The 26,784-nt window shown below is 34.2% G+C and overlaps 2 protein-coding genes and 1 long non-coding RNA gene across 4 annotated transcripts; 2 read left to right on the top strand and 1 right to left on the bottom strand.

The window, feature by feature from the left end:
* Positions 1-696: 696 nt before the first annotated feature.
* On the bottom strand, positions 697-2,302 carry LOC125262533. Its single transcript, XR_007183586.1, has 2 exons — positions 1,660-2,302; positions 697-1,018 (listed from the first exon to the last, which is right to left on the bottom strand). It is a non-coding gene; the product is annotated as an uncharacterized LOC125262533 (long non-coding RNA).
* On the top strand, positions 1,871-7,151 carry elovl7b (ELOVL fatty acid elongase 7b). Its single transcript, XM_048181336.1, has 8 exons — positions 1,871-1,982; positions 2,304-2,393; positions 2,477-2,667; positions 2,754-2,834; positions 2,935-2,991; positions 3,076-3,181; positions 5,946-6,082; positions 6,189-7,151. Exons 2-8 carry the CDS (start codon positions 2,330-2,332, stop codon positions 6,399-6,401), a joined length of 849 nt encoding a protein of 282 aa, XP_048037293.1. The 5' UTR covers positions 1,871-1,982; positions 2,304-2,329; the 3' UTR covers positions 6,402-7,151.
* A 136-nt stretch (positions 7,152-7,287) lies between these two features.
* On the top strand, positions 7,288-26,784 carry depdc1b (DEP domain containing 1B). 2 transcript variants are annotated; one of them, XM_048181334.1, is made up of 11 exons: positions 7,288-7,468; positions 9,513-9,778; positions 10,548-10,686; positions 10,800-10,927; positions 13,628-13,758; positions 13,857-13,904; positions 14,628-14,768; positions 17,714-17,880; positions 18,042-18,218; positions 22,252-22,443; positions 25,347-26,784. In XM_048181334.1, the coding sequence occupies exons 1-11, from the start codon at positions 7,421-7,423 to the stop codon at positions 25,509-25,511; spliced, it is 1,602 nt and encodes a 533-aa protein (XP_048037291.1). In that variant the 5' UTR covers positions 7,288-7,420; the 3' UTR covers positions 25,512-26,784. The 2 variants fall into 2 exon arrangements, with proteins under 2 accessions (XP_048037291.1, XP_048037292.1); XM_048181335.1 differs by lacking the exon at positions 7,288-7,468 and adding an exon at positions 8,901-8,950.

The following is a 26,784-nucleotide window of genomic DNA, read 5'->3' as shown; positions in this document are numbered from 1 at the left end:
AATGTTCTTATTATAATATTATGGAGCCGATATGACAGACTTGCGCTGTACATGTTGCACTGTATTTTGCTTTTCAAAGTGATTTCAATTATATTTTAAGCAATTCAAAACCATCATGGTGAGCATCTGAAGTGTCTCAGCTGAAAGAAAAAATCCATTATTTATCGGCTTTAATATATTGGCCAAATTTTCTTATCGGGCCGATAACGATGACATTAAAAATGAACATATATCAGCCGATACCGATATAGTGGCCGATATATCGTGCATCCCTACTTTTGCATCTTTTTTAAAAAAGCTGGTTGCTATTCAATGCCATTATATGGGAGAGTGTGAGCAAGACATTATTTAAAAATTCTCCTTTTGTGGTCCTTTAAAGAATGAAGGGCGTACGGCAATAGAACAACAGCAGGATGATTAATTTATTACATAATTTTCATTTTAGGGTGAACTATCCCTTTAAGAAGGTGAGCCTTTTGCTGTGACATCAGTGGTTTATCACAATGCCTGTCTGAAGAAGAAAAAAAAACAGATCCGTCTGGTCTGAAATGTTTGTCACAGCTCAGGTATGTTCAGGGTTACCTGATGTGTTGCTCAATATTCAAAATAATCTTTATGTGCATTCTAGAAGTCTAGAGATCCAAAATCAAATAGCAATCACCCGAAGGCTCATTAAAAGCATTTCAAATGTTTCAAATGAGTTAATGCACTTTAATTACTCTGCAAACATAACATGCAATATCTGCAACTCAATTTAAAGGATAAGTGCAATGGACATGTTTACGTAATGCACAAATAAAAATACAGACAATGTATGAAATAAGCCATATAAATCCTGGGACCAATGGGCCTGTGTTTTTTCATCTGGTTATCTTTTTCCACCCGTAGCTTAGTTTTATTATTCACACCCAAACAATGTATGGCTCTTCTATTGTGCAGTAATGACTCCAAAAGCAACAGAACCCCTCTGCTCATTCAGGCTAATTGTCTTCAGTGATGGGGCGACCCAGCCCTGAAACTGAAACCAGGGTGATTGAAGTCAACAGGACTGTATAGGGTGAATCACACACAAACATTTCACTTTAAAATCAAAAGTAAAAATACATTAATTATTCCTCCTACATCCCTTAATTCCTATTACTGCAATGTTTTGTAATCATCACATTATTAGTAGAATATACTTCTGTCTTTTAAAGGGATAGTTCACCCAAAAATGAAAATTCTGTCAAGTCCAAACCAAATAAAATATTATGCAAGTCAGTGGGGACCAAAAACTGTTTGGTTACTGACATTCTTCAAAATATCTTCTTTTGTGTTCAGCACAAGAAAGAAATTAATACAGGTTTGGAACAACTTAAGTTTGAGTAAATGATAACAGAATTTTCATTTTTAGGTGAACTACCCCTTTAAACGAATTCTAGTAGGCTATCACATTTTTATAACTGGGGCATGTTGTCACAAAAGAATCTGTCTTTTTCGCTGGACAATAACACAACAGTAGCTACTGTAGCTTATTTGTGGACTTTAAGGTATGTGTCTAGACAGAAATTAAGCTTCAAGGAAAAACCAACCTAGAGAATGTTATAAGTGTGACTTACTAGCTGCGTTTTCTGTTAATTTTGAGGTAAAAAAAAATACATTTTTTTTTCATATATTGACCTTTTTTCGAATATTTGCACCAATTCCAAGCTTTTTTTCCGGGGGCAAAATAATGAAACACACCTGCTGTTGACATTCGTACAGCGTTCCGCTCATATTTTCATTCGAGCAACCATGGAAACGCCAATGAGCGGATGCCTCAAAGTTTCGACCTAAATTCCGGAAGTTTCATGGGACGGAATCTCCATATATGAATAATTGTGGGCGGAGCCAGGATCACAGGTTGTATAAGAACTGCAGGTGTATTTGGAGTTTTGCAATTGACACCGGGAGCAGAGAGAAGGAGGGAGAGCTTGGAAAGGAGCACAACGTCGGGTTTTAAGGTTTGAGTTTTGTCGTAGGATTCTTATATATGAGATTTCCTAGACTAAACGTTTACTTTTGAAGTAAACATAGTGGTTTGAAAACACGTATCGCCCTTCTATAAAGTTTGGATGTTTTTCAAGCTAAATACCTAGTTGAAATACTAAAATAATTGGAATAATCTGGAATCTTCTGAGGTTTCATGTCTTTCCAGTTGTTTGGGTTTTGTCTCTTTGGGAGTGGCATCATCATGTTGCTCAATTTCCTTCTTCAGGCAAACATTAACAAGTTTATTTATTTAAAAGTCTTGCTGATGATTTAATCTCCTTCTTTTCCTCTAGAAGAGAAGCCTAAAGACTCCTTAGACATGTCTTTCAACACACTGACCTCAAGAGCCGTTCTTCTGTATGATCAGTGGATTAAGGAAGCAGGTGAGTTTGCATCCTCATCCTCGTCATCAGCATGACTGTAATGTTCTGGCTTGAAAATAAGACGTCTTTTGCATCACTTCTAGATCCACGGACTGGGAACTGGCTGCTTATGGCCTCCCCGTTCCCTCAAACGATCATCATCGCTTCCTACGTCTACTTTGTGACATCGCTGGGACCTCGGCTAATGGAAAACCGCAAGCCCTTTGACCTCAAGCGTCCCATGATCATCTATAACTTCAGCATTGTGGCGTTTTCCCTCTACATGATTTATGAGGTTTGTCCTTTGTGAACTCTGTCTCTGTTGCATCATGCACCTCCCTTGTATCTGTGTGTTTATTATCCTCTCTCACCTTCTCGCAGTTTCTCATGTCTGGTTGGGCGAACGGCTACACCTATGGGTGTGACCTCGTTGATTATTCCAGTTCTCCTCAGGCTCTCAGGGTATGTGAATGGAGCACATTCTTTCCATTGTGCATTTGTTACCGTCAGATGACGCGTGCGACGATTTGGCATTTCCTTTACTATCTTGTTTCCTTTTTAGATGGCATGGACCTGCTGGCTGTACTACTTCTCCAAGTTCATTGAGATGCTTGACACTGTAAGTGGGTCTATTTTGCATTTAAAAACCAATTTTACAATGGCCTACCGACGCTAAACCTCTCGTTCCTTTTTGTCTCTGTAGATTTTCTTTGTCTTGAGGAAAAAGAACAGCCAAGTTACTTTCCTTCACGTCTACCATCACTCCATCATGCCCTTCACATGGTGGTTTGGGGTCCGATTCGCCCCAGGTAAAGTATTATACGACTGACACTTAAAGGGACCGTACATCCAAAAGTGAAAATTGTCATTTACTCGCCCTCATGTCACTTCAAACCTTCGTAAGACTTTCGTTCATCTTCGGAACACAAATGGAGATCTTTTTATTGAAATCTGAGTCCTTTCTATCAAAGGAGGGACAGAAAGCTCTCAGATTTCATTAACAATATCTTCATTTGTGTTTCGAAGATGAACGAAAGTCTTACGGGTGTGGAACGACATAAAGGCATGAAATGGTGCACACAAATCAGCAAATCGAGGGAACGAAATAGTAGTGCGCATGATTTCGCAAATTGAAGGAACAAAATGGTAAATGGTGCGCACGAATTCGCAAATTGAGGGAACGAAATAGTAGTGCGCATGATTTAGCAAATCGAGGGAACAAAATGGTAAATAGTGCGCACGAATTAGCAAATCGACAGAACAAAATAGTAGTGCACATGATTTAGCAAATCGAGGGAACAAAATGGTAGTGCGCATGATTTAGCAAATCGAGGGAACAAAATGGTAAATAGTGCGCACGAATTAGCAAATCGACGGAACGAAATAGTAGTGCGCATGATTTAGCAAATCGAGGGAACAAAATGGTAAATAGTGCGCACGAATTAGCAAATCGACGGAACGAAATAGTAGTGCGCATGATTTAGCAAATCGAGGGAACGAAATGGTAGTGCGCATGATTTAGCAAATCGAGGGAACGAAATGGTAAATAGTGTGCACGAATTAGCAAATCGACGGAACGAAATAGTAGTGCGCATGACTTAGCAAATCGAGGGAACGAAATGGTAGTGTGCATGATTTAGCAAATCGAGGGAACAAAATGGTAAATAGTGCGCACGAATTAGCAAATCGAGGGAACGAAATAGTAGTGCGCATGATTTAGCAAATCGAGGGAACGAAATGGTAGTGCGCATGATTTAGCAAATCGAGGGAACGAAATAGTAGTGTGCATGATTTAGCAAATCGAGGGAACAAAATGGTAAATAGTGCACACGAATTAGCAAATCGACGGAACGAAATAGTAGTGCGTATGATTTAGCAAATCGAGGGAACGAAATGGTAAATAGTGCGCACGAATTAGCAAATCGACGGAACGAAATAGTAGTGCGCGTGATTTAGCAAATCGAGGGAACGAAATGGTAAATAGTGCCAGTGCACTAGCAAATCGAGTAAAAGAATTCGTAAATTGTGCACGAATTGGCAAATCAAGGTAATGAATTAGTAAATCATGCGCACAACTTGGCAAATCGAGGGAATGAATTATTAAATAAAGTGCACAAATTGGCAAATCGAGGGAACAAATTTCATAAATCGTGCACACGAATTGGCAAATTGAGGGAATTGGTAAATCATGCACATGAATTAGCAAATCGAGGGAATGAATTTCGTAAATCGTGCACACGAATTGGCAAATCGAGGGAATGAATTTCGTAAATCGTGCACACGAATTGGCAAATCGACGGAACGAAATAGTAGTGCGCATGATTTAGCAAATCGAGGGAATGAAATAGTAGTGTGCATGATTTAGCAAATCGAGGGAACAAAATGGTAAATGGTGCACACGAATTAGCAAATCGAGGGAACGAAATAGTAGTGCGCATGATTTAGCAAATCGAGGGAACGAAATAGTAGTGTGCATGATTTAGCAAATCGAGGGAACGAAATGGTAAATGGTGCACACGAATTAGCAAATCGAGGGAACGAAATAGTAGTGCGCATGATTTAGCAAATCGAGGGAATGAAATAGTAGTGTGCATGATTTAGCAAATCGAGGGAACGAAATGGTAAATAGTGCGCACGAATTAGCAAATCGACGGAACGAAATAGTAGTGCGCATGATTTAGCAAATCGAGGGAATGAAATAGTAGTGTGCATGATTTAGCAAATCGAGGGAACAAAATGGTAAATGGTGCACACGAATTAGCAAATCGAGGGAACGAAATAGTAGTGCGCATGATTTAGCAAATCGAGGGAACGAAATGGTAAATAGTGCGCACGAATTAGCAAATCGACAGAACGAAATAGTAGTGCGCATGATTTAGCAAATCGAGGGAACGAAATGGTAAATGGTGCCAGTGCACTAGCAAATCGAGTAAAAGAATTCGTAAATTGTGCACGAATTGGCAAATCAAGGTAATGAATTAGTAAATCATGCGCACAACTTGGCAAATCGAGGGAACGAATTATTAAATAAAGTGCACAAATTGGCAAATCGAGGGAACAAATTTCATAAATCGTGCACACGAATTGGCAAATTGAGGGAATTGGTAAATCATGCACATGAATTGGCAAATTAAGGGAATGAATTTCGTAAATCGTGCACACGAATTGGCAAATCGAGGGAATGAATTTCGTAAATCGTGCACACGAATTGGCAAATCGAGGGAATGAATTTCGTAAATCGTGCACACGAATTGGCAAATCGAGGGAATGAATTTCGTAAATCGTGCACACGAATTGGCAAATTGAGGGAATGAAATGGTAAATTGTGCATGCAATTTTAGCAAATTGAGCAAACAAATTGGCAAATCGAGGAAACGAATTAGTAAATCATGTGCACGAATTGGCAAATCAAGGAAACAAATTTTGTGAATCGTGCATATTCATTTTTTTATTTTATTTTTTTTATCATGTGCAGGGCTCCGTACTTTAATTTTATTCTATGAAGTCCTTTTCGGGTTAAATATTCCTTTAACGAATGCTATTAAGTGCTAATGGTATATTTGGCTTTCTTAGGTGGTCTGGGAACTTTCCACGCCCTGCTGAACTGCATCGTCCATGTCATTATGTACTCCTACTACGCTCTTTCTGCCATGGGACCCGCCTACCAGAAGTACCTGTGGTGGAAAAAGTATATGACCACCATTCAGCTGGTAAGTTAACCTTTCACAAGCTTATCTATCTTCTTGTTGTCCAAATCCAGGCTTTTGACGTGGGAACTCTGAGCTGGTTTTAACTTGACCATTCTGTTTGTGTCAGGTTCAGTTTGTGATGGTCACGGCTCACATCGGCCAGTTCTTCTTCATGAAGGACTGTCCTTACCAGTTCCCCGTCTTCCTCTACATAATCGGACTGTATGGGCTGATCTTCCTGCTCCTGTTCCTCCATTTCTACTACCACGCCTACACCAAGGGCAAGAGGCTTCCCAAAGTGCTTGAGAACGGAAACTACCTTCTCAAGAAATCCGAGTGATCTTTCCCTTGGCCAACCTAAAAAGTGAAGCTCTAACCTGTTAAGTGGGAATATTCCTTTTTATTTCATGTGTTCAAGTTCCACTCCCCTGTTTTATGTTAAAACTAATTGTGGAATACCGCCACCTTATCACTGGATTTAAGACTTCAGAATTTGCACACTGGTGTTTTACTAGAGAATCTGTCCTCATTTTTGTCTTCACTTAAGGCTTTGAAATGAGTATGGGGTGGGAAGTACAGTATTTGTTATAATGTCTTCCAATTTAACTGTAAATATTGAAATTATCAGCTTTGGAATATGATTGAACTGCTGGCCAAATATGCAGAGGTTATGAGAGCAAAGGTGATTGACGTTTGTTGCTAAAAGGGGTTTTTGAAGGTTGTGTTTTAGTTGTAACTGAATGAGCCCGAGGCCCTTTGACCCTTGAGGAACACCTGACTGATCGACCTGCTTGTGCTCGAACCTGTGCCGCAGAAGTGACATCATCTGAAGTTACTGTGTTTATGATGTGATCTATTTATTCTTTATTTAATATTGATGTTTTCTTAATGTGATCTTTTAAAAAAAAAAAAATGATTTGTAGGAATTACCTGTTATGCTTTTATATTCTGATGTGAGGAAATGGAAGACCAGAACAATGTCACAGGATTTTTGTTTTTCCTTGTTTTTGTCTTTTTAAAATCAATTTCCAATTTTGTGAAAGAAATCGAATTGTTTTTATAGTGAAACAAAATAAATTATTTGTCACCATCTCTGTGTTTTAGCGATTTCATTAAGTGTGCATAATTTTTCAGTTAAACTACATCTCCCATACTGCACTTTGGCAACCCCGGTAAAGCTGATTCCCATATTTGGTAAAGCAGCATCACGTGGCTGGTTTCGTGTGCCAATCACATCATTGGCAGGAACGTTTCGGTTTTCAAAAGTGAAGTAACTGGCGTGGAGATGTTTACACAGATAAACGCGTTAAATGGATAAATTATTAATAATAAAAGTTTTTAAAACTTAATAGGGCTAAAATGGATGGTAAAATGATTGGACCTGGGCCTTATAGGGCGACGAAACTGGTAAGAATAACTTTTGAAAAGCTGAATGTTTTCGCTCGTTGATTTAACGCTTCACATGAGCTGATTTTATGTGTACTTTAGTGACTTTTTAATCTGTTTGTTTCAAATATATTACAATAATATAAGGCCACACACACATAATAGGCAAAACCTTTGTTTTTTTTCATGTACTTTGGGCTATTTTGCTTCAATAACTTTCTGAGTAACGTGGAAAGACATGAAAAAATACTATAGTAAATAATAGTAAATACTATAGTGTTTTTGAACCATACTATAGAAAATTGTAGTATACATACTGTATATATTATAGTATTTACAACACTTTGTTAATGAATGCTACAGCATACTGTAGTATGAACTGATAAGCTGTACTAAATACTGTAGTATACTTTAGTTTTTACTACAGTAAACTGTTAGTATAATATACCCTTTAGTTGTAGAAAACTTAGTACAGTATTGGGTAAAGTAATTTGTTTATATTGTTATAGTTGCTCTATTACCACAGCAACTTATAGAATTCAAGTACTTTACTATAGTATGATTCAAAAACACTATAGTATTTACTATAAATTACTATAGTACATTTTCATGTTAAACTATATTTTAGATTTCAAGTACAATAAATACATTTAAAGACTTTTTTAGAAATTTTTTTCTAATGCACTAAGCCTGAAATCGCCTCTTCAGCACTTACATACAAACTTTAGTTTTATTTCTATCTATATTCTGATGGTTTTTACATATATAACGTAACATATCACATATTCCTATAACATGGTAATTATTTTATGGCTGTTGACAGTATTTTTATGATTTATGGAGCGATAAAAATAGATCTCTTCTGTAAAAACGTTGATCTCTTAATATGTCAGCAAAATGAAAATATGAATTTAAAATTTCTGTTTTGAGAACTTATGCTAATTAGTGTGTATTTAATTAGAGAATGCCTCATTTGCATATTTAAAATAACATTTCAGAAAATTAGAGATCCTTAAGAAAGCATGAAAAGGTCATTTTTTTTGTCCGAAGGCCTTAATAATAATAAAAAACAAATATATGACATCCAAAGTATGTGAGGTAGTTACAACTAGATCTATTTTATTGAATCCAAAAGGTTTTTAATTATATTTTGCTACATATAAAGATATTTTAAAGATTTTGAAATGTCAAAAGGTCATTCGGTTTAACCGCCCAAAGGCCAATACAGCCATTTCATTTGTGATTAAAATATCTTAAAATGTGATAAATGTATATATTTTTTATTCTGGCATGATTTTATAACATCATATATCAACAAAATGGTATTAAAATTATGTGTAGAAGTTGTTGCTTTGTTATGAGAAAGAATGTCCAGAAAAATGAATTTCATTGACGTCATTTGGAGTAACCAATATAAAAAGACCAAGTCATGCGGTCAATATCATGTGACAGGATGTGACATCATTCAGACACCTGCAAAGGACCACATGGTCATGAAGCAAAGTAACTAACTCTCTCTTAACTATTTGATAAATTCATGTTTTCACTTGATCATACGCATGTCCCAAAACATCAGGTCATTCGGTGCAACCGCTATAAAACATGGAAAATGTTGTAATATTTTAAAAACTTGTGCTAAATATAAAATGTTTGATTGTCCTTTTGCTAGATATCATCCTGTTAGCATTGTTTGAAAATATCGTCATTCGGTATAACCAACATTTTTGGTGACAAATTCTAAAGAAAATCATCACTTTGGCCAATGCATTAGTAAGGGTGAACAGAGAAGTGCAAAATACAAGAATGGTTTACCTGGATTTTTCTTACATCTGTGAATCTAAAACATTCAGCAAGCATCAGAGAAATCCATAACTTTTAGATGCACTTTATTGATCCCAGAAGATAAACTACATTGCAACAACATTCACAGTGGTAACTAGTTTCAAAAATACCATTTACTCCAATTATTGTTATACCACAACATTGTCACAATGTAAATTTACAAACTCTCAACAAGTGTCAGTAAAAACTGCATTAAATCTGAAATGTCTTCTCTTTTTTCCAGTGGAATGAGACCATCATGCTCTTCCGTGGTGGAATGCCTGTCAGACGTCACTGGGCTCATTTCAGGAGTTACGATCACAGTTTCACCGGAGCTGAGGCTGTCGACTTCCTCCACGATTTGCTCAGACAAAACCAGAACTTCGGGCCGGAGGTGACGCGCTTCCAAACACTCCAGTTACTCCGGAAATTCCTCAAAAATCACGTCATCGAGGACGTCAAAGGACGGTTTGGTAAAGAGGACTTTGAGGACAACGGGCATCTATACAGGTGCTTTAAAAGAATCTTTCAGAAATGGCATCAATTTCCTGTTTATTAATGTGAAGCTGCTTTGAAACTGCTCTGTATTGTATTGAATTTTATATAATATATATATATATATATATATTTAAATTATATCTAAATATTTAACATATTAATTATAAATGTTAAAAAAGCTATTTTATATATATATATATATATATATATATATATATATATAATTATAGCTAAATTATATTTAATATATTAATTATACATTTTAAAAAGCTATATATATATATATATATATATATATATATATATATATAATAATTATAGCTAAATTATATTGAATATATTAATTATACATTTTAAAAAAGCTATATATATATATATATATATATATATATATATATATATATATATATATATATATATATATACACTCAACCGTTCAGGGGGCGTTACGTAAAAAAAAAAAAAATGTTTTTGCTCATCAAAGCTGCATTTATTTGATCAAAAGTACAGTAAAAAATTGTGAAATATTTTTACAATTTAAAATAACTGTTTTCTATGTGAATATATTGTAAAATGTAATTTATTCCTATGATCCAAAGCTGAATTTTCAGCATGATTACTCCAGTCTTCAGTGTCACATGATCCTTCAGAAATCATTCTGATATCTGATATAAAATCTTACGGACCCCAGACTTTTGAATGGTAGTTTATATTGCATTGTACTACAAAATAATTTTTTTTATTTCAAAATAATTCATAATAAATGCTTTAAATTTGTCAGATTTCCTCCACAATCTCCTCTGAAGCCTGTTCCTGTGCGTCCACCTATAAGAGATCATATCTCAGTTCCCAGAATCCCACACTGGGACGACTATGAGGAGATCTCAGTGCCGGAGAAGGTCCCCATGAAGCCTCTTATGGTAGGAGAAAACATGAAAATGTATTCTTTCTGGTGCCGTTTACAATGTTAAACCTACTGAGCATAAGTTTCACATAGTTTTTGTAAGTTCCTAAAATGTTATTTTGATCTTAGAATTCAGAGTCGTGGAATAAGAGGCACAGCATTGCCATCGGTGAGGTGCCGGAATGCCGATTAGTCCGGAGGAGAGAGTTAACCCCGAAACACGTGGACCAGATATGGAAGTCAATGACACTAACACAGTAAGCATCAACAGATTTTTTGTTTTGTTTACACCGGGTCACTTCATGTGTTTTTACTGATCACTATCTGATTTAAATGTGTCTCCGCAAAACAAATTCTTCAGTTCCCGCGCTATATGCAAATTTAACAGAGTTCACGTCAATAAAAGCAACAGATATGAGCTGCATTTTATTTATCATCTGCTAATTTCAAGATCAAAGACCACAATAGGACAAAGAGCAGCATCAGCACTGGTAAGATTAGTCTCACTACTTCTTATGAAGATAAGAACTTACTTTCAGTTTCAATTTGCACGTCAGCTTGCTGAAGAGATACGCAGCTGCTCATCTGCGGTGATGCAGTAGCGCTGTCATATCAAAAATTAAAAAAAAAAAAAGTGTGAGAGCGTGATATAGCCTATATCACGCTCTCACACTTTATTTTTTTTATTTTTGGGAGGAGTAAAATTTACATATGTGGTTTCAACAACCAGATGCATTTACACTTACCAATTTCATCTCCTAAAATGGTTTGAGCGATCGGATTTAAATCCGTTGCGAAAGCACTTCGGAGGGCATTTGCACCTGGTCTATCCGATCAGAGAAAACTCATGAAGTGATCAGGTGTTAACAGGCCCAGAGAAGCTCTAATCCTGCTTAAAAAAGGGTTTGTTTATTTAAAATTTTTACATGTTCATCTTTTTTAGTGTGTAATGCAGTGTTCATTTCTTTGACGAATAATTTTCAACATAATTTTCGTCAATGACATTTTTTCACGGAAGAAAACGAAAATAAAAATGCATTTTGAATGACTAAATCTATGACTAAAATCTACTCTCATTATCATCAACGAATAGAAACGAGATGAAAATGAAAGAGAGGGACGATTTGGGAAGATATCCAGTCAGAATTGCTGTCCTGTGTGGAAGATGAGCACATTTGAAGTGTAACGTGCTGATTTAACCACGGGAATAATCGGCGCTGTTGCGGCCTCTACAGGCTCGCACAGCAGCACTTCAGACTTGAAGTAATTAATGGATAGCAAAAATGTATGCCAAGTGATTGCTTATAAGCTAATGTTGATAAATAATGTTTACTACACGATGTTTATATGGTAGTATGTTATAACAATGCATATTTTATCTTCCTCATCTGAACTTAAATGAGCAGCCTGCTAATGTGCAGACATTTCAGAATAAGAGTCACGGTGTATGCAGGATGGTTTATTATTATTTTTTCCTGGTCATTATTGTTATTTTGTTTACACAACAAACTACGTTTAACTTAATTTAATTTCTATTTGATTCATAGTAAGCTACTGTATCTTCTGTCACAGGAAGGAAAGACTAAGAAGATTATTGGACACATTATTCAATATATTTTTCAAGTATATATAAGTATAAAGTATGTATATATATATATATATATATATATATATATATATATATATATATATATATAAATATTGTACACAAATATTTTGTACAATTGTACACATTAAATGTTTCTTGAGCAGCAGATCAGCATATTAGAATGATTTCTGAAGGATCATGTGACACTGAAGACTGGAGAAATGATGCTGAAAATACAGCTTTGATCACAGGAATAAATTACTTTGTCAAATATATTTAAATAGTACACAGTTATTTTAAATTGTAATAATATTTCACAATATTACTGTTTTTTACTGTATTTTTAATTAAATAAATGTAGCCTTGGTGAGCAGACGAAACTTCTTTTAAAAACATTAAAAATCTTAGTGGTTCCAAACTTTTGGACTGTACTGTGTGTATATATATATATATATATATATATATATATATATATATATATATATATATATATATATATATATATATATATATATATAGTTAACTAAACCTAAAACCATTAAAAAAAATCTTCATTCGTTGAAATAAATGTTAACTGAAATAAAAATTGTTATTTTAAAAATATTATTTTATTTCATCTAGATTCCAAGCTTTGGCTTAACCTGATGTACTAAAATAACTAAAACAGAAATAAAAAACTATAATGACGTTTAAAAGCAAAAACTAAAAGACATAAACAAAAAAAGTTACTAAAACTTTTAACTAAAATTACAATGAAAGCAGAAAAACTAAAATTGAAATCTAATCATTTTTTTAAGAAAAACTATAATAGTACCTCAATGATAAGTGTGTCAATCCCTGAAAAGCACTGAATTTAGCTCTCTTTCGTGTCTTTTTGCATTTAAACGTTCAAAAAACGTCCGTTTTGGCAAGTAAAGTACAGTTGGTCGTCTTAAGTGAACATAAACAGTTTGGAGGATTTCAGATGTATATCAGAGTATTGGATCTGTGCATGCATACTTAATGCATTACAATTTAACTAAATTAGATTTAGTTGACTAGTAGACTAAAACATGACTAAAACTAAATGGCATTTTAGTCAAAAGACTATGACTAAAACTAAATCAAAATTTGCTGTCAAAATGAACACTGGTGTAATGTTTCAGTTTGAGGCTTTGAGCATGAAAAAACTCTGCAAAGTCCCTCAAAGTTATTCTCTATATCAGTGTCAGTGTTTCTGAACTCTCTGAAACGCCTCCATTGTAGTCTTGAGTTTTCTTCCAAGGAAAGAACACGTCACAATATTCCTCATTTAAATAATTCATATGCAGAATAAAGGGGCGGGGCCTGGTTGAGATAACCTAGCCCTTATAGATAACTCTCTTGTTAGTTTACAGACTGTTCTGGGTCTCCAGTCTCTGGACGGGGTTCTAGATGCCAAACTTCTGAGCTCGAAGCACATCGTTCACAATGTGTTTGGCGTTAATAAGCAGGGCATTGTTGTCCTGAAGAACAAAACAGGTGAGCATGGGTTATATCATAACACATTAAATGTTCTTAAAGCTAATGTCTGACAGATCTCGTTCTCTGTTTTGTTTCTGATATTTATTTTTCTGTAGAGGACTTGCCTCATTGGGTGTTGTCTGCAATGAAATGCCTGGCAAACTGTGAGTGATTCAACTCAAAGACATTACTGTTCAATAAATAATTAAATTTATTATTAATCATCACAATAAGCAATTATTTTATCTATAGCTTGCCATACAGGGAGTGCAGAATTATTAGGCAAGTTGATTTTCTGATCATATTTTTTTCCCAAGCACATTTTACCAATTCCAATCCACATCAATCTTAATAACTACTATTAATATTGTTTTTAATCATTTATAAGTGAGATATAATTGTTCATGAAGGCTGGAAATGAAAAATGCCTTATATTCAGGTGTGCAGAATTATTAGGCAAGTTTTCTTTTACAGGCAAAATGAGCCAAAAAACTCATGAGATTTAACTCAGACTGAAAAGTTTTCTTCCTAACTCAGACTTTTCAGTCTGAGTTAAATCTCTTTTTTGGCTCATTTTGCCTGTAAAAGAAAACTTGCCTAATAATTCTGCACACCTGAATATAAGGCATTTTTCATTTCCAGCCTTCATGAACAATTATATCTCACTTATAAATGATTAAAAACAATATTAATAGTAGTTATTAAGATTGATGTGGATTGGAATTGGTAAAATGTGCTTGGAAAAAAAAATATGATCAGAAAATCAACTTGCCTAATAATTCTGCACTCCCTGTATTAATATGGAATTAAATATGAAGTCTGTATGCATGTGTTTTACAGCCGCTATGTGTTTTATGATACTTTATACATCTCTGAATCGTCTTTAGGGCCCAATGGCAGTGATGCCAGGCAGCCCATGTATCCAGGGTTTGAGAGAGACGTCTTCAGGACGGTTGCAGAACATTTTCAGAGACTGAAAGAACCACTTTTGACGTTCCATCTGTATGAAATATTTGTCAGTATTTTGGGTGAGTGATGCACAAGCTATTCACTTATCTCTTATTCACCTTATCCATTGAATATGCCAATTAGCCCCGCCAAGTCCTAAGCGCAAGTCTCAGGTTTCTATGGGAACCGGAGCTTCTAACAGCGTTCAAATGACTTTATCAATCAGCGATTGGCTCTTTTATTTAGAAGGCGGGACGTATTTCGCCATATTGCGCGTTGCAGTTTCTCCCGTTCATAACTAATATGAGTGAACCATCTTTCTACATCTATAGTCTTTGACAAGTCTCTTGAATGAATGATTCAATGACTTACATTTCATTTGTCGCCACCTGGTGGCGTAACGATGCAATCGATACAATCGTTATTTGAAGAGACAAGTTACTTTTAAAAGGTGATTTGTTCTATTTTGAGGTCAAGCAGGTCATTCATGACTCAAACCAAGGCAGTCTCTCTATTGTGTCCCTTTCTAAACCCAGATTGAAAAGGCTCAAAAAGCTTGTTGAATGACAAGTGTGAGTATAGTTGTCGCAACGACACATTCTTAGCAAGAAAGGGAAGATTTGAAATAGGCCTGTAGATCAGATTTATCACATCCAGGCTTTTTAAGGACTGGAATAATAGCTGCAACCTTAAGGCCTTCTGGAACAATACCAATAGTAAGGGAGGTGTTCACGATGTTCAGAATGAAGGGACTTATTGATGGCAGACACTCCTTAAGAACAACTGTTGGAATAGGAGTACATGTTGTATTCATTGCCATAATTAATTTCAAAATAACTGTTTCAAAGATAGAGAATGTAATTTCAGGACAGCTAGGTGGATAAGTCACAGGAATTGCAGAATAGGGTGCCAAATTAATAGACTAATGAATGTTCATTGTATTGACGCAAGTGTTGTTCATCATACGAAGTGGAGGTGGGGCTAATTTGCATATTCATATATCCGTGTAAAGGGGAGAGCGGGGTAAGTTGTCACACTTTTCACACTGTTTAATATTTACTGAGCACCATACATCACAATGGTATAAATGTCATACCAAATGAAAGAAGGAAGTCTTGGGCACACATGTTGTATTCATTACATTTTCATATCTTATCTCATTACCGAGTTGTAGACTGTTGAATAGAGAATGTGCACTTGTGACAATTTGCCCCATCGCCGGGTAAGTTGTCACACTAGATTATATAAAAATAAGAACACAACTACTTAATTGTTATTATTGATTTTAATTTTTAAATTCAAACCAGAACTGGAAATATAAACAATCATGCCTAGAGAATTTGGAAAAACAATTATTTCAGTCCAAACAATACACATTTCAATCAAAACACATTAAGTGGCAAGACCACTTTACTTTGAACTTTAAACTCAAACTTTCTCTGGTTTGCACATAGATCCATGATAACTGAATGGAAAACTGCAGATAACTCGCTTAACTTAACATGTTAAACCTCTTTTTTGAGCATGTTATATATGTTTATTTGTACTGGGGCAAGTTGTCACACGCGGCGACTTGCCCCAAAGTCATTGAGACAACTTGCCCTAAACTGACATGTGTGCTAATGTTGGCTAAATCTCAAGGTTCGCTCAACATAGCACGTCAGCTAAAGCATCAAAAGACACGTTATTGTCTCCTCTATGTTGTGCAAACATTAACATTCATATCTATCAAAGTTGTATTGCATAAAATTTAAAGTGCAAATTTTTTACTTTTTAAGCCAAAAAATAAGAAAATTGTGCTAACCTCAGATTAGAGCGATCTTGACCACATGTGAACAGGAAGTTGACTATAGAAGAAGAAGTCACACAAAGTGGCTATTTGATTTTTGAGATAGAGCCTCTAGTTTTGGAGTTATGAAGAGTGTGACAACTTACCCCGCTCTCCCCTACTAAATGAAGCAAGGGTGCAAAGGTACATTCAAGCTATTTTAAAGGGTTAGTTCACCCAAAAATAAAAATTCTGTCATTAATTACTCACCCTCATGTCGTTCCACACCCGTAAGACCTTCGTTCATCTTCAGAACACAAATTAAGATATTTTTGATGAAATCAAACGACTTATTTAGTGATGGCCGATTTCAAAACACTGCTTCAGGAAGCTTCAGAGCGTTATGAATCAGCGTGTCGAATCAGCGGTTCGGAGCACGTGTCAAACCACCAAACTGCTGAAATCATGGGACTTTGGCGCTCTGAACCGCTGATTCGACACGCTGATTCATTATGCGGCAATGCTTCCTGAAGCAGTGTTTTGAAACTATATAAGTCCTTATTTTGTTTTTTTTGGCGCACCAAAAATATTCTCGTCACTTTATAATATTAATATTGAACCACTGTACTCACATGAACTGATTTAGATATGTTTTTAGTACATTAATGGATCTTGAGAGAGGAAATGTCATTGCTCAGGCCTCACGGAGCCATTGGATTTCAACAAAAATATCTTAATTTGTGTTCAGAAGATTAACGAAGGTCTTACGGGTGTGGAACGAAATGAGGGTGAGTAATAAATGACAGAATTTTCATTTTTGGGTGAACTAACCCTTTAAGGCATGAAGATTTATTTTTTTTTTTTCCCACAGGAAATTTTGTCATTTTGGTGATCAAAGATAAGTTCTGAGGGATAAAATTATTGACTACATGGGGACTTCAAATTTTCAAATATTTTATTTTAGGCAGCGGCAATTTGCGGCAATTCAAAAGTGAAAATAGCATATTTTCTAAGCGATAGATGCTATTTACACTAAGTGACAATAGCAGCATTTTCTTAGCGATATGTTTACACTAGGTGAAAATAGGGATAGATTTTATTTACCTATTCTGGCCCAACCAGACATTGGTGGGTGGAGCTAGTGTAAATAGCGATTGCCAACAAGGGACGCTATTTGCACTTAGTTTATTTTATTGTTAATTTAAGGATTCACTTCAGCTAGGCTCTGAATTAGTATGAATGATGTTCCTCCCGCAGGGCTTCTGCAGCGACAGTCGGTTGCAGTTGAAGCGTTGCAGGTCTGCTTCCTCCTGCTGCCTCCGGCCAACCGGCGTAAACTGCAGCTGTTAATGCGTCTGATAGCTAAAGTCTGTGCCAACCCCTCACTGCCCCCTCTGAACGACACCATAGGAGCACGAACTCTGGTAACTCGCTCTCTTCCTCAGATAGATGTTCTGTATGAAAGGCAAATAGCTGTTAATCCTTAACCATCATAGTTAATTTATAATTCAGCTCAGCGTTCAGTAGATTCGACAAGCAGCTTTCACACGGTCTGTCTCTTGTGGGTGGTGACGCTCCCGTGCAGATGGTCCAGACCTTCTCGCGGTGCATTCTGGGATCTGCAGATGAGGTGGACTTGGATGAGCTGTTGGCCACAAAGCTGGTCACGTTTATGATTGATAACCATGAAAGTGTGCTGAAGGTGCCGTCCAACCTGCGAAAATCTGTCGAGGAGCATCTGTCCCACCTCAGAAGAGCTCAGGTCAGCATCTCACATTATTCATTACATGTTTGTTAATTGACTGAAAATATGAACTTCTTTAGTGCATATCTGAGAGAAACAGAATATTAAGTGGGAATTAATCAGTGTTGGTACTAATCACATCTTCAAAAGTGTAATTGACCCTTTGCTGGAAGTTTGATTGACAAGCGATCTAACCAGTCATAACGCCGAATCCATTTTGTCCGACAAAGCAGTCAGGAGTTAGAAGATTAACCTCGGTGGACTTGAACTTGAAAAATGGTGTGTACTGATGTCTTTCCGCATTTGAAACAACATTCACAACACATTAAAGAGTCACAAAACGTTTTTTATTGTTCGAATTTATAAAAAAATTACACAGTTTGAAAGCTGGGACTTTGTTTAATATCATAAGTAACCTTCTCTGTCTTGTCTGTCAACGTGTTGTCAGTGTCCTCTTTGCTCTGCGATGTATTTTTCACTGTGTGTGGCGTGACAGCGCCATGGCTTATCGGACATAGCAACAGTAACTAAGGGGGGCGGGTCTTTGCGAAGGGTCAATTAGATTATTGCACTAATTACTCTCTCTAAAAAGTATTGCATTACTTATTACTAATTACTTTCTAAATCCCATTTCAACCTTGAGCAGTTGAACAATGCAAGGAAAGACAAGAAAATGCTCTTTTAATTCTTTCAAATAAATAATGTAAAATTGCATAAATTATTCTTGAACTGACCAAATATTAAAAATGTAATATTTAAAGGGAGAATATTAAATATTTAATTAAAACATACATTTTACAGGGTTCTCGCGGATCCTTAAAAAGTCTTAAAAGGTCTTAAATTAGATTTTTTAAATTTAAGGCCATAAAAGTCTAATTTTTATTTATGAGAGTTCTTAAATTTTATGACAATTTGACTTAGACATATCTAAATCATTTACTAAATGAAAACTATCTAATTAGTGTACATATTATTTTTCTTTTATTTTTCTTTGTGGATTTGATTGTTCACGTGACAATTTAACGATGTGCATGCTGACATTGAGTTTGTCACTCGCGCTCTGACTGCATGATGTATGCAGTTATATTCCCTCAAAATTCAAGATACATGGGCATTTTTGCCCCCATGAGTTTTTGTCTCACCATATAATTATATAATATGAAATGTAGTTATGCGATATCACACGAGCAAGAGTGCCGTTTTCCCCAAATCAGAACGATTGCAAATGTGATATTTATTTTATACAACAGTTTAAATGAACAATAAGTTAACATTGTGAGTTACATTTTAGACACAATATTGTCAAAATGAAGAACAGTGCAACAGACAGAAATGTTTTTTATATACTGACTGAATCCTCATTTTGAATCAGTCATTTGAACAAATCGGCTGAATGAATGACTCACTCACTCAATAAGAGAGTGACTTGCTGTCCCCTACTGGCAGTTTAGTTTCATAATTAAAGTACACTAATCAAAAAGTTAATTAGAAATCATTTCATATTTAAATATTGAATTAAATATATGTAGACAAATTGTAAATGCTGTGTAAATATATTAATGCCACTTCTCATGCCGCTTTTGTCAACTCTGCATTGCAAATATTGATTTTGTTGATAATGATTTAATTTGATTGGTAACAGCTCTATGCTGTGCTATTATTCTAATAGATTTTAATTTGAATGTTAGAATTTGACGTAAAAGATGATACATACATCTAATAAGTTTAAAAAATTTTGGAAATCCATTTAAGGTGCTTTTGAAATGACTTTAAAATATTGATAATTTTTTTTGTCAATATTGCACACCCCTAATGTATAGTATTAATTTTTATTTCTTCGGGTCTTGAAAAGGTCTTAAAAAGCCTCAAATTTGACTTAAAAAAATGTGCAGCAACGCTGATTTTAATAATAGAGGTTAAATTTTGATGTTATTAAAATTATATATATATATATATATATATATATATATATATATATATATATATATATATATATATATACTCTACCGCTCAAAAGTTTGGGATCCGTAAGATTTTTAATGTTTTTAAAAGAAGTTTCGTCTGCTCACCAATGGTGCATTGACTTAATTAAAAATACAGTAAAAACAGTAATATTGTGAAATATTATTACAATTTAAAATAACTGTTTTCTATTTGAATATATTTCACAAAGTAATTTATTCCTGTGATGCAAAGCTGAATTTTCAGCATCATTACTCCAGTCTTCAGTGTCACATGATCCTTCAGAAATCATTCTAATATGCTGATCTGCTGCTCAAGAAACATTTAATGTGTACAATTGTACAAAATATTTGTGTACAATATTTTTTTTTCAGGATTATTTGATGAATAGAAAGTTCAAAAGAACAGTGTTTATCTGAAATCTAATCTTTTGTAACATTATAAATGTCTTTACTGCCACTTTTGATTGATTTAATGCATCCTTGCTGAATAAAAGTATTCATTTCTTTAATTTCTTTTCAAAAAAATAAAAATTCTTACTGACCCCAAACTTTTGAACGGTAGTGTATAATGCTACAGAAGCTTTGTATTTCAGATAAATGCTGTTCTTTTGAACTTTCTATTCATCAAGGAATCCTGAAAAAAATATATATATATTGTACGCAAATGTTTGTACAATTGTAACCAATAAATGTTTCTTGAGCAGCAAATTGACATATTAGAATGATTCCTGAAGGATCATGTGACACTGAAGACTGGAGTAATGATGCTGAAAATTCAGCTTTGATCACAGGAATAAATTACTTTGTCAAATATATTCAAATAGTACACAGTTATTTTAAATTGTAATATTTTTTCACAATATTACTGTTTTTACTGTATTTTTAATTAAATAAATTAAGCCTTGGTGAGCAGACAAAACTTCTTTTAAAAACATTAAAAATCTTACCGATCCCAAACTTTTGAGCGATAGTGTGTGTGTGTGTATATGTATATATATATATATATATATATATATATATATATATATATATATATATATATATATATATATATATATATATATATATATATATATATATATATAAAATTGTTCTATAGTCTATAAAGTATTTAATGCAATTACATCAGAAGTAACTAATTAGATTACAGAAGAATTAAGAGCAATCCCTTACTTTACTTTTTCAAGGGAAAAGTAATTAAATGACAGTAATTATATTACTTAGTAATGCACACTGGAATTAATGTAATAATTATTGTAGATACATTTTATTAATTAAGATTTGATTGGATTGTGCAAAGTACACTGTGATATTATTGTTTTGATATTATTCTTGCTTGCCCACAAAGCCTTGGTTATATCAGAGCAGAGTTGCTAAAATTAAAAACCAATTATAAAATAGTATCAATGTGCACAGGAAAATGTGGTCACACTTTACTATAAGGTTTCATTTGTTAACAGGAGTTAACTACTATCATGTTCCAGTTTGGTTTTAGACGTTCAGTTTGTATTTTGATCAGTTCCTGTGTTCCTTTGTTCAGTTTCCCGCCACTCCTCAAGTTTCTATAGTAACTTTTAGTAGTTTCGCTTGAATGAGGTGTGTGTAATTAATTACCCTGTTTGTGTCTGTTATTCAAGTTGTGCCTTGACTTTCATTCTCTGTCCGATCACTGTTATGTTAAGAGGTGTTTTTCCCTGTCTGTTTCCTGGTTAGTGAGTAAGGATATTAAAGTTTATTCCTTGGATTTCATGCTCTGAGTCTTCAGTCTGTTCCTGAAAACATCAAATGTGAAAACTACAGTGTACTTGATGCACTGTGTACTAACATGAATAATTGTATTTTTAGCAACCCACATTAACAAAGGTTAATAAATGCTGTAAAAAAATATATTGCTCATAGTTTTTTCTTGTTAACAAATTATTGTAAAGTGTTACCAGAAAAGAATATTAAGTCCATTTTGATTCCCTGTTGTCTTTTTCTCTACTCATTTTTTTCTCTTTAAATTATTAAATTCTTAATTAACATCTGATTCATGTCTCTTTCTCACCACACATTCTGATTTCCTCACATGCTTTGGTTTGTTCAAGATAAAGTACGCCGGTGCAGACACAGACGCTTCCATGGCGTCTCCGCCTCACTCGTTCTGTAGACAGATCAGCCGAGAGGAGTTTGAGCAGCAGAGGGTCTCTGGATCTCAGGGTGCCATCGTGGAACTGCTGGAGAGCATCATACAAGACAAGAACATGTCCATTAAAGACAAGAAGAAGAAGCTGAAGCAGGTTAGAAAGGATTCTTTTGATATCTGTGGCATGATGCTGTGCATTACCACAGAAACATTGTGGCATGTATAATAGACGTAAAGGGGTTCTATTATGCTTTTTTACATGTTCGCGAAGTTCCTCCGGGGCCTGGTTGAGTTAGTTAGTAGTGTGTTGAAACTTGTGGTTATGGTAGGGGGTGGACATATGGATTTTATATGGACATCATCATGGGTAATGTAGTTTTTCACCTCGAGTTTCGCTGTAAAACATGTTTTTAACCCATAAATGCATGAATGTTTTGCCAATCATTATCTAACACGGATGGTCGCGATATAAAACTCTCGATATCAGAATAACAGCTACAGAAGAATAAAATAAAGCATGTTTTGGAAGGGTTTGGTTTGAGCAGATGTTTTATACCATCATCACTGTCTTCATTTCCCAGTTAATTTCCCAGTACATTCAGAATCTGGCTCATATTCGTGATCTCAAACATATTCTCAAAACTATCATTTTCAACATCTTCAAAATCTATATTTTGATCTCTGACCAGATCCACCATCCAGTGACACTAATATTTGATTGCTCTGCAGTAAATCGCTGAGCCATTTCAAGTTTTGTTGATGATACTTCCTATTCTTTTGTTTTCTGCCTGCAGTGACTGTGAGTGAAACGTCACTTCATCATTGTGGATCAGACATTGCTACTTATTCAGTCATCAAAGATTCAATTATTGTTGTGCAGAAAAAAATATACTTACACTGTTACACACCTTGGTTGTTAGTGATCCTATACAATTTTTACAAAAAATGAATAGGAAAACAGACATTTAAAAAAAAAAAAAAAAAAAAAAAAAAAATATATATATATATATATATATATATATATATATATATATATATATATAATATATATATAATATAAATAAATAAATAAATATATATATATATATATATATATATATATATATATATATATATATATATATATATATATTTAACCCTTCGGGTCTTCGGGGTCTTTTTGACCCGCAAATGATGTTTGCTCAAATGAAAAAAAATGCTCTCTTTGTCCAAATGGCATGAGACTTTGTACGGTGGTTAACACTTTTAAGATCTACAAATAATACAAATATCTACAAATATCTTGTTTTTATGTTAGTGTAAAAAAAAAAGTTACGTTCTCTGGAGACCCCGGGCAACAAAATGTAATTTTGTAACAATATAATATATTTTTTTTAAAAACCAATGTAATTTTACTCTGTTTATTAATGTTTTTTCTCAACATTTGTGCAGTTTTTGGAGGATTCGTGATATCTTTTAAATTTATATAAATAAATAAAAAAATACTTTTTGAAATAGGTTTTTATGCATGAACAGCTTTTAATGTAAAATTCACTTTATAAAAAGGCCCAGATTTCATTCATGTGGATAACATGGATAATTTGACATGGTTTAGAGTAAGATTTTTGCCCATCTTTTGAAAAATGCAGTTTTCACTTTTACCAGTAGATGGCTGCAGAGCTCCACTATTTGCTATGTGCTATTTGAATGACTGAAATATGTCTTTTCACAAGTTTTTTTCAGTTGGATTCATATCTAAATGTTATGAAATCACAATTATAACAATAAAAATTACTTTTTGTCAAAGTTTAGCATTTTTTTGTGCAGGGCAAAATCAGTTTTTCAATAATAATTTTATAATAAAAATAATAAAATAATAAAATAAATAATTTTTATTTTTGTGTGCGCGCGTGTGTGTGTGAGAGAGCATGTCCATTTTGTACTGGGGATGTTTTTTGCATTTTTGGAAGTGTTCCACTTCATTTCTGTCTATGTGTGTTGTGCGTTGTTTCTGATTTTGAGAATGGATTTTGTCCAGTTTCTAAGTTGGGTCTCTGTGGGTTACATTATTGATGATATTATTGAAAAACTGATTTTTTTCAGTGCAAAAAAATGCTAAACTTTGACAAAAAGTAATTTTTATTGTTATAATTATGATTTCATAACATTTAGATATGAATCCAACTGAAAAAAAACTTGTGAAAAGACATCTTTCAGTCATTCAAATAGCACGTAGCAAATAGTGGAGCTCTGCAGCCATCTACTGGTAAAAAGTGATAGTTTTTTTACTTTTAAAACAGCATTTTCCAAAAGATGGGCAAAAATCTTACACTAAACCATGTCAAATTATCCATGTTATCCACATGAATGAAATCTGGGCCTTTTATAAAGTGAATTTTACATAAAAAGCTGCTTTTGCATAAAAACCTATTAAAAAAAATATTTTTTAATTTATTTATATAAATTTAAAAGATATCACAAATCCTCCAAAATCTGCACAAATGTTGAGTAAAAACATTAATAAACAGAATAAAATTACATTGGTTTTTAAAAAATATATTATAATGTTACAAAATTGCATTTTGTTGCCAGGGTCTCCAGAGACCCCGAAGACCACGAGTGTAGTCCCTTAAACGAAGACCGCACAAGGGTTAATAAAAAGGTATATTGTTTTATAATGAATTGATTGATTGATATCTAACTTTAAAAAATGAATGAGGAAGAGGGTAGTGAATGATGTCCCGGGTCACTAAAGACTCAAGGTATGCTCTTAAGGAGTTAAAAAAGTTGAAATAATTTGAACAAATGGCTTCAACAAAAGCATATACCATTGATTAACAACCTCGGAGTTATCATAAAAAATCATTTTCCCTATGGAGAAAGTTATTGGAGTACTATGCATACGTGTAAAAACCCAAGTATACTTTATAATGGCTTTCTTTAGCCTTCATGGAGCTTGAATTGTTTTACCATGAATATTTCTTTAAATGTGACTTGTCTGTATATTTCAAACTCTCATTTTGGGGAAATCTGAGATGCACTGTTTTTTCCCCCCGTGTGATTTTTCTCTGCCGTCAGTTCCAGAGATCTCATCCCGACATCTACCGTAGACGCTTTCCCACCGCTGAAAGTGAGGCGGCGCTTTTCCCAGAGAGACTGCCGAGACTCAAACCTCAGCTGATGTTCCTGACGCTGAAGAAACCCTTCCAACCCTTCCAGAGGAGCTGGAGCTTTCGGGCTTGAGACTGATGGGAAGTGTTACTATCAAGGAGAGATGTTACTGATCAGTAAAGGTGGTGCTATGACATCCTAAATCTACATAACACCAAATTCACCTCATCAGCCATCAGTTGACTGAATTGTTGGATTCATTAAAGTATAATGCTATGCATTGGAGCCCTTTAAGGCGAGACACTACAGGCAAAACCGGTGTTTTTTCATACTAGTGGAAGAAAACATCCAAAATACACATTTAAGTGTTTATTTTATTCATCTCTTTGCATCTGTAGATTTCAATTACAATGCATTTAAAGGTCGCTTTCATCGAGTTTATGTATGCAAATTATTCCATATGTAAGTAGATCATGTCTAATTTACATATTTAAAAATAACATTTCTGAAAACGTGTTTTCCTAATGTACTTTGATTAACTGTGGAAAGTATAATAATATCTATAAGTACATTTTCCCCTGTTCACCTGTAGTGTCTTGCTTTAAGAATGGGCCTGAAAATAATAATAAAACGATTTATCTATAAAGTAGAATGTTATTATAACCAGAAACGCGGCATCCATAGTGTTTGTTGTTTTTTATTCGTTTGATTTAAATAATCTGTAACATTTTCAATCAGTTGCGTTCTATTTTTAACGAGCTGTAATTCGTTTAGTTTTACCTCCAGCTGCAGGTGTCGTCTAACAGCTGTTCAGTTCTCAGTTCTGCTAAATCATGTTGTCACTGAGTTTAACATTAATTTGTGCTGGTCACTAGAAAATGGCTTTTGATTTTATACTTAGATTTATAAATGCTGTCAGGTAGATCTCAGTGTCACTACAACTACTGATACAGGCGTTATTTTTATACTTATTCGTTCTCTGTTTTGTGGGGTTGTAAGTTTGTATGTGGTTCTCTGTTAGTTCATGTTTCTTTGGTTCTTTTTGTTTGGTTATAGTTTGTTTAACACATCACGTAGCACTAAAGAAAACCTTCACATTGTATTACTTGACTATTTATAATGGTACTGTAAGTATATCGTTCAATACATACCATTTAAGGCTTCCCGGATATTTTCTGTAAACTGGATTAAGCCAGGCAGCTTTTACATGCGTTTCTAAAATGATGGATCGCAAACTTAATGTACGATGCTGGATGAATTTATCATCTAATTCAGTGTTTATTTCAAAAGTTTTGTGTCTCCAGCGTTTTGATTTTGTGCAAATTCTGGAGTTATTGTTACTGATTTGGACGTCTGCACTGTGATCACAAATACTGAATTGAAAAAATAAATCTATATAATTATA

The sequence above is a fragment of the Megalobrama amblycephala genome, linkage group LG2 (genome assembly GCF_018812025.1).
Source record: "Megalobrama amblycephala isolate DHTTF-2021 linkage group LG2, ASM1881202v1, whole genome shotgun sequence".
Classification (NCBI taxonomy): Eukaryota; Metazoa; Chordata; class Actinopteri; order Cypriniformes; family Xenocyprididae; genus Megalobrama; species Megalobrama amblycephala.
The sequence above is the reverse complement of the archived record's forward strand: the minus strand, read 5'-3'. Positions and strand labels throughout refer to the sequence as shown.

What these genes read in the sequence shown, in the direction of transcription:
- elovl7b (XM_048181336.1), top strand. Translation starts at nt 2,330, where the DNA reads ATGTCTTTCAACACACTGACCTCAAGAGCCGTTCTTCTGTATGATCAG. An exon ending in CCCTCTACATGATTTATGAG is followed by an intron (nt 2,668 to 2,753) that starts GTTTGTCCTTTG and finishes ACCTTCTCGCAG; the next exon opens with TTTCTCATGTCTGGTTGGGC. An exon ending in TCATTGAGATGCTTGACACT is followed by an intron (nt 2,992 to 3,075) that starts GTAAGTGGGTCT and finishes TTGTCTCTGTAG; the next exon opens with ATTTTCTTTGTCTTGAGGAA.
- depdc1b (XM_048181334.1), top strand. Translation starts at nt 7,421, where the DNA reads ATGGATGGTAAAATGATTGGACCTGGGCCTTATAGGGCGACGAAACTG. An exon ending in GACAACGGGCATCTATACAG is followed by an intron (nt 9,779 to 10,547) that starts GTGCTTTAAAAG and finishes TAAATTTGTCAG; the next exon opens with ATTTCCTCCACAATCTCCTC. An exon ending in CCCACCTCAGAAGAGCTCAG is followed by an intron (nt 18,219 to 22,251) that starts GTCAGCATCTCA and finishes GGTTTGTTCAAG; the next exon opens with ATAAAGTACGCCGGTGCAGA.